The sequence below is a fragment of the Pimephales promelas genome, chromosome 4 (genome assembly GCF_988280905.1).
Source record: "Pimephales promelas chromosome 4, fPimPro1.hap1.1, whole genome shotgun sequence".
NCBI lineage: Eukaryota > Metazoa > Chordata > Actinopteri > Cypriniformes > Leuciscidae > Pimephales > Pimephales promelas.
In genome coordinates this window covers 30576416-30591028 of record NC_142772.1, presented here as the reverse complement: position 1 = coordinate 30591028, position 14613 = coordinate 30576416, and the positions used below count along the sequence as shown (strand labels likewise).

At 38.3% G+C, this 14613-nt stretch overlaps 1 protein-coding gene across 1 annotated transcript; it reads left to right on the top strand.

Moving 5' to 3' along the window:
- The first annotated feature begins 1502 nt into the window (after positions 1–1502).
- Positions 1503–3388, top strand: foxd1 (forkhead box D1). Its single transcript, XM_039649859.2, has one exon. The coding sequence runs from the start codon at positions 1995–1997 to the stop codon at positions 3024–3026; it is 1032 nt and encodes a 343-aa protein (XP_039505793.1). The 5' UTR covers positions 1503–1994; the 3' UTR covers positions 3027–3388.
- The last annotated feature ends 11225 nt before the right edge of the window (positions 3389–14613 follow it).

Below are 14613 nucleotides of genomic sequence, written 5' to 3'. Positions count from 1 at the left end.
CATAAAATGGCCATCAAACCGGACCAGATGTTTTTGCAATCATACAAAAATACCCCTTATACCCACTGCATCCTCCAGAACCAACATGAAACTGTAATAAAGAAGGAAAAGATAATTCATTTTGAGGAGTTTGAAAAGACCTTTTTTATGTCGGGGACACGAGTTTCTATCCATGGGTCAGCGGTGTGTGTCTTTTTGGCAAGTGTTTTCATCACTCCTAACCACAAGTTGTTTTAGTAGCCAACTTTATACAAAATTGTCTGTTTTTTTTTCTTTCTTTCTTTCTTTCTTTCTTTTCCTTTTTTTCCTTTAAAAAAATTAAAGCGAGCTTCTTGTGTTTTCTTTTTTTTAGTTTAGGCCTACTAAATTATTAGTAAACTACTTTATTACTAAAACATATTATCATTGTTATACTCCTAATATTATTTCGCTATTAAAGTAATAATAATAATAATAATAATAACAATTAAGTTAAGACATTATGACGTGTACGTTTATTATAAGTGATCGTTTATTCAAACAAACAAATAAAATGAATGAAAACATTACGCCTTTAAATATTTTAATGCAGTGTTTGTAAATGTTTTGTTAACCACAATAAACTTGATAGTCCTTATTTAATATTGATTCGGCGTTATAGGCTCGCTGTGTAAAAACAAAAAAAAACTAAAAGACAGACACTCCCCTTTAAAGGGAAAATAAATATGCAGCTGAATTTTTGTTTTAAATACAAAAAAAATCTTTTTTTTTTATTTGTTAATAATTGATTTTTAATCCTGGTTAGCCTATGTTAAGGCTAATTATGAGCCATGCATGGATAGGCTATAGCCTACTTTTGGTTTTGTATTTTCAAGCAGCATTAACATTTTCATGGACTTTTTAATGCTTTAATTATTGTCTTGTACCCTACAACTGAACTCTTATTTCGATTAAGGCCTGTTTTCCCACTGGACGCATATTATTAGGCTATGGAATATTATTTGCCTATGTAGGCTAGGCCTAATAAAATATAATATTTCTTAATGTGTAAAATCGTGACAGAAGCGTCCAATATTCCAGTATTTACACACAAATATCCTAATTCTTTAACATTTTAAAAATGACTCTTGCCAGACCAATTGCTAAAATTAATTATGAATTGGACAATGTTGGCCTATCGGGGATAGGGCACATGCTCATGTGGCCTGTTTTTTTAGCGAGCTAGAATGCTCTTTCGTGATCCGCGTGACTGATGCGATTTAACAGCTGACTTTTTTTCCATTACCAGTGACTCGCGGATGATCTAGTGCACTCCAGTGTCACGCAAACTGCAATGCGTAGTGAGGCAGACACAGTGAGGCATTTCTGAAAATCATCTACAATTCCATTAAGTCCACATTAAACGTCATGCTCAGCACCTGAACAGACATAGTAAACACGTTATTATGATTTCATCCTATAGCCAGTCTATTCTGAGAAATATAACAATAGCAGGGAGGGTCCTACCATAAAGATGTGCTTGGTTCGCTGAGCTTCTTACATCTTCGAGTCATTATTGGCTATAAAAGAAGACCCAGGAATATCCCACCAAACCAGTGGATTACGCGGCGGCGAGGACCGCCAAAGATAGAACCTCGCCGTTCTTTAGATTATTTTCAAAACTGATATTTGTTTTATCTCTTCAATATAGCAGCGGTGACGCTTTGTTGTCATGTGATCAGCGAGCTGGTATAAAGCGCAAGGGAAGGTCCGCCCTCTTTGGAATTCTGGTCTGGCCTTTAGGAGGGTCTCCCCAGACAGAATAAACGTGTGGATGTGGGGATCTGGGCAACCTCTTGATTCCGTGCCGACAGTAATCCATTAAAAGCATATGGCACTGGTGACACACTGGCACGTCCTCTCTGCATCTGCTCGGCGCGTCTTATGAGTTCCCTCGATTGGAGAGCGCAGGTAACACGCAGGCTCAGCTCGCCCAGCGCTCTTCCGCCGTAGCCCATCAGGGACCCGAGAGAGCCATGACTTTGAGCTCCGAGATGTCGGATGCGTCTGTGCTCTCGGAGGAGACCGACATCGACGTGGTCGGGGAGGGAGATGATGGAGACGGCCATACGCGCTCCTACGTGGACGAGGTAGCTCAGATGCACGACGAGATCCTGCTCAGCGGCTCGTCGTCTTGTGTGGATGGCTCCGCCGCACGGGACCCCTACAAGCCAGCAAGTAAGAACACCCTGGTGAAGCCCCCGTACTCCTACATCGCACTCATCACCATGGCAATACTCCAGAGTCCCAAGAAGCGCCTGACGCTCAGCGAGATCTGTGACTTCATCAGTAACAGATTTCCCTACTACCGGGAAAAGTTCCCAGCTTGGCAGAACTCTATCCGGCACAACCTGTCCCTAAACGACTGCTTCGTCAAGATACCACGGGAGCCTGGGAACCCCGGTAAAGGCAACTACTGGACACTGGACCCAGAGTCCGCCGACATGTTTGATAACGGGAGCTTTCTACGCCGCCGGAAACGCTTTAAGCGCCAGCAGGCACCTGAACTTCTCCGCGAACACGGAGGCTTCCTCCCGGCGGCCGCTGCCTACGGCTACGGGCCTTACGGTTGCGGATACGGTCTGCAGCTTCAGTCTTATCATGCACATTCCGCGCTCCTCGCCTTCCAGCAGCAGCATCAGCCGCCAGCGTCCCGGCATCCTCACACCGGAACTCTCATCCCCGCGCCTTCCCTCATGCCAACCACAACGGAGCTCACCCGTTCCCGCTTCTATCCTCCTCTTAGTCCTGGGCTTTCTTCCCCCTTACAGACAGCGGCCAAGTCCCCGGTTCACCGCTCACCCTTTTCCATAGACAGCATTATCGGGAACTCTTTAAGCCCCACGCTCTCGCATTGTGCCTCACGGACTTCCACGGTGGTCCCGGTGCTGCCGCCGACCCTTGCGTCTCAGCACTCCCCAAACCAACTACCGGGAGTCTTGCACGGACCGACGTCTTTACACGAAAGCTACGCAAATCGGATTGTGAGTGGCACTAGCGGCTGTTAATTTTTTTTTTAAACTAAACGTCACATTTTTAAAGCGATACACTCCTTAAGGTAGGATTATTTTTGTACTGTTTTGTTTCACACAGCTGAATGGTGAACATTTACACGTTCGTGCCTATATTCAAGCTGTGAAATATAAAATATATATTTATGTTAACATTTTAGTTCAATCTAATTTTCGCCCCCACGAACTTTTCGTTGTCGTGTGATTGTGGTAATCACTGCATAGGGCGTCTCAGGACAACATTTTTAACAGGCTATAAAATAAATTGTCAGATGTCTACATTGATATATTTTGTGTGAAAACACAGATGTTTTCTAGTTTGACAAATTGATTTTATTATTTGTACTTTGTAATGAAAATTCAAAAGGGTGAAAATCGAGCATTTTTATACAACGTGTACTTCTCAGTAGCCTAATAAACAATGTACATTATTTGGTACTGTATATTCGGAGTGTGCTATTTTTTACACGGTGTTTTTCATTAATAATAAATATTGTTTTGCAAAATAAGTTGGAGTGGAAATTACCTCATTGATAATAGCTTTAATTGTGCTTTTACATTGATAATAGCTTTAATTGTGCTCTTAGCCTACATCATGAAAGGTGTTCATATTGTCTTGATCCTTTTTAAATATCCTGAAAACAAATAGGCTACAACAAGCACATGACTAAAATATTAAAGCGACTTCTAACAATTAATTATCAACTAACCACTGCAAATTTTACTTTCAAAATCCATTTATTTAAGGAATATGATATAGCCAAAACACAAAAGGTCACTAACGACAAAATTAACTGCATAATAAAAAAGTAGGTAATATGATTGTTACAGATAATAACATTCATAGAAGGGGCTGTTTTTACTATTCACGATGGTGACTGAAGTTTTTTGCTGTTGCAGCATTTGATGGCGTCACGCATTGCTTAAAGAAAAACGACTGTGTCTAAGAGCGAAACACACACGGGGGGTGTGGGGGGAGATAGTGGAGGACCAGTTGAACCCTAATGTAAAGGTTATAATAGAAGCACTTTTGAAATGACAAGCAGCATCAGGAGTATTTTGTATCTGCCATGACGAGATAAACATGGTCAGTAGAAGACTTTTACTCCAGGATTACTGTTCCACGATGCATTTTGCAAAAAAATATGTAGCCTGGCAGTCCAGTTCATAGACATCTGACAGAATGGTTGTGGTCATCTTTTTCCCCAATACAAACTAAGTTTCAGTGCTCTGGCGAGTGGCGACACTCGTGCATTTTTTGTTGCTAATTTTCGATGAAATTTCAATGCTAATGTTGTCTATCCAAACCCTGTAAATTTGACATGTGCTTTGAAGGTCGAGAGTGATGTGTTTGAGTAAAATATAAGTTATATATTCTAATCTAGAGCACACAGTTTGAATTCATGTTTTGAGGACATATAGGCTATGTTAGACTAAATTATGAATCAACTAGGCCCACATATAAGCAGCTAAAAGGTTGACTTAAAACACAAATTATTAGGAGTCAGAATAAATATGTATGCCTGTTATAAAACGAAATGACACTAAAGGGCTGTTTTTTCTTTTAGACTACAGATGATGTTCTTTTGAATGTTCGTATTAAACTTTAGGCTACCATATCAACCGGATTTTTACTCGATAAATGCGATAGCCTACATTAAGGCTAAGGGCCTAATTTTACGATGATAGCCTAATGATTTTTCTCGTATTTACAACATTCTTGTTAGCCCTATATTCACTTCTCATAACAGATAACAGAAGCGGCGATGTCGGATCCTCATCATGATATCGCTATACGTTGTTTCCCACATTTATCTGCGTAATTGCTACTCAGAGACAGCAGTGTCACTGGGGTGAGAAACGTGGTGTTTCCCTGCCCTTAGGTCGATGATAATCGGCGTGATCTGATCCAGCTGGCCCTGTCCATGGGAGTATCCTACACTAACACTTTTTCTTTTTGTCATCTGGTATCAGTTGTAAGGACCAGTATTCAAATTTACACAGTGGGTCAGAGATAGGCTAATAAAAGAAATCGGTCAGTTTCACAGAGTGCAGGCGCAATAGTTCGCTGAACTTCAGCAAATGCCATAGCCATCTTAATGAACTGCTGTACGGGATAATGGTCTATAATTATAGATAAACTTCTTCAAAGGGACGACAATTAAGACCACAGTAGAAAATGTTTGGGACCAACCCATGCTGAAAAATATTTTAGGCTATCAAAGTGCACCACGGACGCAGTTTAAAATTAGCCACGATCATAAATAAAATAAAAGCAAATCACTTATTTCTAAACTGTATTCAATGCAACACAGAGCGTGTTTGGTGATAATGGAAATCTGGATTAGCCTGGTGTAAGAGGAAACAGAGACATAGTTCAGTAGGCCAATGGAGCATCAAACGCGCGCGCGCTTACATGCACACAAATACTGTAGTAGGCTACCACTGTGATGTAACCATGCTACTAGGCTATTGGCTGGGCATAGACGTGATAAAGTTAAATACGCTCTCTCTCTCTCTCTCTCTCTCTCTCTCTCTCTCTCTCTCTCTCTCTCTCTCTCTCTCTCTCTCTCTCTCTCTCTCTCTCTCTCTCTCTCTCTCTCTCTCTCTCTCTCTCTCTCTCTCTCTCTCTCTCTCTCTCTCTTTTTAACCAAAATATATATTTTTTTTTCTCATGAATTTTAAAAGCAGACAACTTGTGTCAGATAAAATACTTGAAAAAGCACATTCTAAAACAACACAATTGTGTTCAATTTTGGGAGATTATTCCACAGTAAAATTATGAGACAAAGCAAATGTACACGCATAAACAGATGCAGTTTTATTAAACGAACACTTCTGTATAGCATCAATAATTACCCATTGTATTTTGGGGCTGCTTATATATTGCGCATCAGACAACCTTTAGCTCGTGCAAAGTCAAGGACTGTTCGCGTGCTAAACTCTACAGTAGTGTTCTAACCTTGCCATGTTCATAAATTATAGATTACGAGCGTCCTTGTGTTGGGTGTGTGGGCAGAATGTTAGCGGACAAGTTAAGGGATGCTATCCCGATAGCCTGGCTTCAAGACACCCTTTCAAATAAGCTAATTAATTGCAAGAGTTATATATATATATATATATATATATATATATATATATATATATATATATATTGTAACTATAAGGCGGGTCATCATGAGCGTATATGAGAAATATGGAAGAAGAGGCTTAATACTGTCCTCATTTTTACTCGACGATAAAGAGAATCAGTAATTACACATGCATGCGCGTATAACGCAGACAAGATCACATTTTTTAGGCTTTTTTTTTTTATTTAGGCTATATAGGACAGTTTACGTGATTGGCCACAGAAACCACTGCAAATATGTAGCCTATTCCGTAGCAGATAATGTGGCTATACCTGTAATATATATATATATATATATATATATATATATATATATATATATACATAGGCACATCTATATAAATATGCACACACACACACACACACACACACACAGACATATATATATATATATATATATATATATATATTGATGCTTTGAAATCAGACCTTTCACACACACACACACACACACACACACACACACACATATATATATATATATATACAGGGCCGTATTAAGAGCTCACTGGGCCCCGGGGCTATGAGTTACTGCAGGGCCCCCCCACCACTTTAGGTCACCAACTACATGAGCTAAATGTTATATTATTATAGCCTACGAGTCATTTTATCCATCTATGATATACTTCACAGTTAAGTTATGTTACTTTTAACATGATTTTTTTTATCATATCAAAATGTATTGACTAAAATTTCATAATTATTGTGACCAATTTCAATATCACCAAAAAATAATAGTAGCTTAAGAAAATAATCTCAAGCTTACTGATGACAAGAGTCACAAATTAAAATAGAACAAAGGCACAATAAATCGACCTATGAAAAACTTAAAGCACTGAATAATATTATATAAAGTAATCAAATATACAATACATGGTTTTCACTATAAATTCAACATTCATTCTTGTTAATTTTGCAAAAGTAATTCAGTCAAATGCAGTAAATTACTTTCTTTCTGATGTTTGATTAACATTATTGACACACATGGCGACAGCAGCTTTATTAGCAGCGTCTGTCACTTTGAGACCTCAGAGTCGGATTCAAGTGCGCTGTGCAAAACCGTCTCAAGTTCACCACAGTCTATGGTTCACCTTGGTCTCAAAACCAGCATTTACAAAATAAATTCTCCCGCTGCTCAGTGCTCACTGTGCCTGAGCAGTTTGAAATAATTTGTATCCAAACCACAACGTTTAAAAACGCGTTTAAATGATAAACTTATATCATGATGGCGCAGCAAAATTTAAATATTTCTACCGGATATATTATCGCCAGTCCTTTAGGCGAATATTGAGTTTAATCAAACACAAAAAGCAAAATTATACATCCATCAAGTTAATATTCAAACTTACCGAAAGTTTGTGGGGTCGATGACGCTGTGTTTTAAGAATAGACTAGATTAGAATGAAGAGAAGAGTAAAGGCGATTTATTGGTTGATGTATAACCTATTTTAATAAGGCGCAGGCAGCAATCATCTATAGGCCTACGTGCAGCAGCAGGTCGGTCGTTCACAAGTTAAATATAGAATAAATATATTTGTCATATCAAATTAAAACCTGACGTTTCAATTTACCATGCCCTGCTCAGAGCCGTTGGCTCTGCATGCCTACGGGGGTTTGATTGACAGGTGGCCTGGCCAATCATAACGCCGAATACGCAACTTTGTCCGACAACAAAGCTGTCAGTCGGTGGACATGAACTTGAAAACGGTAATGTTTAAATTACTTAAATGACAATATTTGAAAGTTGAGACTTTGTTTCATATCAACAGTAAGCTGCTCTGAACTCTCTCTCGTAATCACTCGGTGTAACGTTAGTCTTTGCCCCGCGAAGTATTTTTCACTGCGTGAGTGCATGAGAACATGATGTGCGTGACTCGCGAGAGCCGCCTGGCTCGTGGCCCGTCCGTCACATAGTACCTAAAAAAGGCGGGTCTTTGCGAACGTCTCTATTAATGATAATGATTCCATGATAATGCATGGAATATAAGGCAAAGTGCAACTAAATAACAGGGATAATTTGTGGGGGACGTTGTTGCGTGGTAAGGCTTTGGTAATCAGATGGCTTGCAGTATCTGCTCCACAGCCAATCACGGGCCCCCTCCTTGCTTGGGCCCCGGGGCTTAAGCCCCGCCTAGCCCTATGGTTAATGCGGCCGTGTATATATATATATATATAGATGCTTTGAAATCAGACCTTTCATTCAGACCAATTATGTAAATAATTGATTTAAATCGCTGTTAACAATGATCATCACACAACAACTTTTCGTGCATAACACAATGAGTGCTGTGCTCACATAGGCCCTAAAATTTTTATGTAGGCCTTTCATAACGATTTACAATAGGCCTATAATGGTGCCTGTAGCTCATCTTTTGAAATGTTGTTTTCTGCCAAAGACAAGTAGGCAAATGTTGTCGAAATCTAGGTAATAATTAATAATTAAATAAAAATTGCATGGATTGTACTTTAGTTATACGCCTTTGATAGAGTGATCTTTACGAAAACCACTGCAATTATGTGCGATTTTAAAAAAAAAAATCAGTATGGCCTCAAACGCACGTGCTTTTAAAATAGGTATAGGCTTTAAACAGGAAATTACAGTAAAATAACAAATAGCAAATATCAACGACACTATGTCTACTACTAGTTATAATAATAATAATTCTTATTATTCGTATTATTTCTAATATTATTATTATATTTTGCTTTTGTTGGCTTGCTCATGAAATTATTAAAATCCGCGTGTTTCGCCATGTGTGCTCAAAACGAATAATAATTGCTTGAATAGCCTACAGAACTTAAATTACGGATTAACGGAAACGGCACAGATACGGAGGAAAATAGGTCTTATAAACTCGAAGACACCGTGTTTAAAGCGTCCAGAAATACCTCTATAAATTGATATAAGAGCTTTAACACTTTTAACAAATTTTATTGTTCTTTCGACAAGCGACAAAGCATAACAAGGAAAAGGGAAGTAGAAGATTGAGTGGACTACACAGTGAGTGAATGTCTTTGTGGCCAGCATCAGACCAAAGAACAATACACAAACATTGGTGGTCATCATTTTTGTTGTTACATCCACAATTCTAAACCAATTTAAATATAGAACAGAAAAGTGAGTGAGCAGGACCAGCAAACCACACCAAGAGACTGGAGTTTACAAAACAAACTGCAGTTTGCAAAACTGGAAACAATCAAAGTCCTGGAAATGTTCTTGTTTGTTTTCAAGTGTTTAGGGTCATGTGGTAATGCTGAGTTTGACTCAATATCCCGGTTAAGTTTATCAAGCGGGCTATAGAGCCGAAACAAAGGTAAAGAGCACCAAGACCAAAAAAAAAAAAAAAAAAACTGACAACACACGTGTATGCTAAAAACATCCAGTATAATCATATATACAGTATAAATATTATAAATAAACTCCGATTTTCAGAAATTCAGATTTTGGTACAGTAACAGCACTTACTGGCAATTTAATCATACAATTTCAAGGTCATGATGCAAATATAAACAAACCAATTCATTTGGGGTTTACTTTCTTTTTTTTTTTCGTTTAGTAAAACACTCAATTTTTTTATATTACCATGAAGTTTATTTACTTAGTAATTTTAAGACAACAGGTTACCTTTACTTTTTTAAAGTTTTATCAGCTGGTCACTTTTGAAGGAACTTGATGCTTAAAATATGGCAAAATAAAATACAGAAAATAAAATAAGTTCTACAAGCTTGTTCCATTTCAAAAGCAACATCCAGCTGATAGTTGCACACACACACAAACACACTTTGATTACAGCCTTTACTGTAACTTTTTTAGAATCCATGTGTGTGTCTGTGAATAAGCAGGAGAGGTATTATAAGGAGGAGAGATGTAATAAGGTAGTGAATGCCCTCCATGGGAGGTGTTGAATCCCTTTCTGATCCATTCACATTGTAGCCCAGCAACACTTATCCTCTGTAGATGTATAGAGACGAACAGTGTGTTTGTGTGTATGTGTGTGTGAGTTTTACGCTCCATTAGCAAGTTTGAGAACTAAAGGCAGGTCTGAATACAGCTCCAATTAGAGAGAGTGAGAGAGCCCACTAACACACTAGTCTCTCTGCCACCCAACTTCAGTCAATTACTTCTCTCTTCCTTTCATGCTTTCTCTTTTCTCCTTCTCTTTCTTTCTGTCTTTTGTCAATTCCGCTTTATCTCTTGGTCTCTTTTCTGCTTCTATTTCTGTTTCACCATTGTCTACTTTCTCTATTTTCTGTACTTTAAAACACTGCCCATTGCTATATTTGCACAATCCCATCTTCCTCTGCCTGTTGCCTGTGTTTTCATTGCATTGAATGGATTCCTGTGGAGAGGTTATGAAAATAAATCCATTTGCTTTGCTCAAAACTGTTTTTATGCACACACATTTTTTCAATGATGATGCTTAAAAACATAACTGACAATATATCAAATCCTCACCTTAACAGACTCCACACAGTAGCCTTTCATTATTTGAAGTGTTTACAAACTTCCACAGCTATTGTGACATGCACAACAGAGAAAACCTGCTGCTTTTGTCAGAGATGATGGGTTTAAAGCCCCAGGGAGAGAGTCAGCCACTACACAGACATGATCAAGCTGGAAAAGCAAAACAGTCCAATGCTACAATATTTCATCAGCTTCGATTTGGAAAATGTATTTCCTTTAAATGAGTAAATTATTACTTAAGTAAATTACATTTACTAAGTAAAATTTTTATATTGTTTACATGGCACAGAAGGTGTAATAAATTAAAAGTGGGTCAAATGTTGGCCATCCTCTCTGAATGAGTATGTGTTTTCATTATGTACACGCTACTGTTTTTGTTCTGTTCATATGAAACATCTCGCTACACACACTTCCTTTCACATCTCCTATAATGACTGACTCAATCGTATTTGCCCAAACAGCCTGATTGTGGACGCCAGTTACACGCAATAACGCCACTAGAGCATAAACATTTTAGCACGCTACGCCGGGCCATTCATCACTGTGACACCCATAGGTAATCTACACCGTGCACTGCACTGGACGTTAACCAGAGGCTCATGACTACTCTCTCTCTCTCTTTCTCTCTGGCTGAAGGCTTTACCCTTTAATAGCCTATGCTGAACATTGAGTCATAAAGTCTCTAAGTCACTGTAGCTGAATATGAGCATCTGTTTGCTCAATGAGCTAATTCCACGTGATCTGACTCTTAAAAGTGATTTTTGTTGATGTAATCTAATGTATTTTTTTTTAACATTAAAAATCCCCACATGAAGTATATTTTTAGATTAACTCACAAAACATTTTTACAGTCTTCGTTGGCCAGGCTAAAGTTGTCCAATTTATGTTTCACAAGCTATCAATCATTTTTTATTATTTTAAGAAAGAAATTCAACAGTCGTAGGCATTGTTGGTAAAATAAGCATTTTGAGGATGTCTGTCAAAAATGTGCATGTACGAGAGAAAGTGCACGTGCACGTGTGTGGCCAGTAAAAGCAGACATTTAGAGTTCCCGCTTGCTCTCTGAACTTCGCATTTGCATGACGCCCTTGTCAGTCATTCAACTAAACCAAAGACAACAGAGGGAACCACCCATGAAGACTTGCTCTTTCAGCCTGCCTCTCACTCTATTTCTCAATACGTTTCCTCCCTTCTCCTCTTCCCACTTCTGGATAGAGCATGACGTTGTAATTTCATCAGGCATTGACGGTTTTCTCCAGGCAGTGGTGGAAGTCTCACCCTAAAACAGAGGAGCACATGCAAACTCAACAGCAGCTCTTTCAGTGCCACACTTTGTTCCATTCAGCTACTAACATCCCTACATGCCCTGAAACAGATTGGTGTTCAATAGGTCTTTGATAGTGTGCAAGATAATGATCAAAAACTAAACAGTGAGTAAGAGCATTACGAGGTTCACCTCTGTGTCAGGGTGGCTTATGTACGATGGAGCATGAAATAGGGAAGAAGTGTACTACGAAGCAAGGTTGTGTGGTCTTCTGAAACATGTTTAGCATTAGCCAAACGCCAACGCACACGTTTGTCCCTATATCATGATATGATTCTTTAAATCTGCATTTGCTGTGTTTATGAAAATGTAAATGAAAATCAAGAATTTTCTTGAATTCTGGCAGCATTTTCTATGGCTAACAAATTCCTGCCTTTCTCGGTTTGTGACTTTGTGGTCCCACGTCTGCTGAAAGTATCTTTTTCTGTTTTCAGTGTATTGTTCTGTTCATGAATTTCTTTATATGTAGTAAATGAAATGAGAAGATTAAAGATTTCTCTCACTTTTGTGCTCAATGTCAATCTTTTTCCCTCACTGTGGCTGCGGCCTCTCTCTCTCTCTCTCTCTCTCTCTCTCTCTCCCTCAGGTAAAAAGTGAGCCTGTGCAATAACATTATGTTTCCCGATGTGGGCCAGATGAATGCAGGCTTTTGTTTTTGCTTATCCCCTCTTCGTCTGTGTAAAGCACCTCTGACCGAAGCGGAATCTCCTCCTAAAGTAGAAAAAGATGCCGTTTGATTTGATACTTCCTCCCAAGGCAGCACATGCTTCCTGTGTCCTGTCACAACATAGCTGGAACTGAGCCGGTCCTTGAGGTCTGCAAGACGACTGAAGGTTGACGCTTCGGGGTGGTCGGAGCGTGAGTGCATGTCTTTGGATGTGTTTTTGAGGACTGGCAATTTTGAATGGATCGCAGGGGTAACTGGATATATGTGTGAGATGCCTATAGATTTCCCTAAATCTAAGGCCTATAGATTTCCCAAAATATTACTGATTATAAGCTGTTTTCCTCATGGATACCAAAAAATGTCCACACAAGGACATGTATTTCGGATATAGCCATATATGTGAGGAGATTTTGTCCACATAATGTAGGGTTTACCAGGCCGAACACACACACACACACACACACATACGATATACCTGTCCTGAATAACACACACACACACACACACACATATATATATTTGATCATGTGACACTGAGGCACTAGAGTTATGATGCTGAAAATGTGATTGTTATTGTAATATTTAAAAATGTACTTCATTATTGTGATGGACAGGAATACACTATAAATATAAATATTTAAATATAATTAATATAAATATAAATAATACAAAAAACTTTAAAAATATATATTTTAATATTGTAAAATATTTTTGTAACTATGTTTGCATCATTTTATTAACAATTTTCTAAAATGAAATGGTAAACTAGGTTAACCAATAAACACACACACTTTTGTTAACAAGTGTCTTGATTTTCAAAAGTGAGAACGAAGAACAAAGGGTAAAGCAAGTGTCACTTCAATGTACAAACACACACACACACACACACACACACACACACACACACACACACACACACACACACACACACATACTGGTACGGGTGGTTTATAAGGACTTTTTCCCCAAAAAAGTCCCATCATGGTTTATGGGGACCCACCTTTCCCTTTGTCATAGAGATTAATAAGAAATATTAAACTGCTCCTTATGGCATGGGGTAAAATTCTGACTACTCAGAATTTCATTCTAATGAACCAGTCTGGAAATATGAAGACCTGACAAACTACAGCACTATGAGGACAGGGCAGGAGTGGGCGTTTCTTGGTTTAATTATGATTTATGAGGACCACCCTGGTTTATCTGGACATCACTCACATACACACACACACACCCATCTGACCCTTAATTATGAGGACAACCCCGGTTTATCTGGACATCACTCACATACACAAACACACACAGCTAACCCTTAATTATGGGGACTAACCTGGTTTATCTGGACATTATCTACTAGTACACACATTATTATAGATGAGCATCATAGTTTAACTTTATCCATGGCAGTGCCACATCACTTAAGTCTGTTTCAATACCAGCATATAAAATAAATAAATAAATAAATAAAATAATAATTATTAGCAATTGTTCAACCTGGCTTAAAGTTTAAGAGAGATTTCAGAAAACTAACCTGAGTTTGTAATGTGAGATTAAGCAGGTATGAAGTGAGTGAAGAGCAAAGAGAGATGAGGGAAAGTGAAATAAATATGGATATATTTTAACATTAAAAATTAAGAAATAAAAAAACAAAAACAAATGGAAAGTTTACTACTTAACCATCACTGACAAATGACAAAGTTTTGTCTAAAGATAGTTTTGAATAAAGCTAAATATTTCCAGTTGATTGGGTTTGGGTTTTGTTAATGTGAAAAGAGAAGATTGTTTAAGACTTAGTTTTATATCTAAATGAACATTGCTGACCATTTGGTTTTAACTGGACATTAGTAACCATATGAATCATGCATACACACACACACAACCCTGACTAACCCTTAATTATGAGGACATTTTGGGTTTAACAGGACCTCACTCTCACACACTCAAACACACACAACCACCTGACTAACCCTTGATTATGAGGACATTTTGGGTTTAACTGGA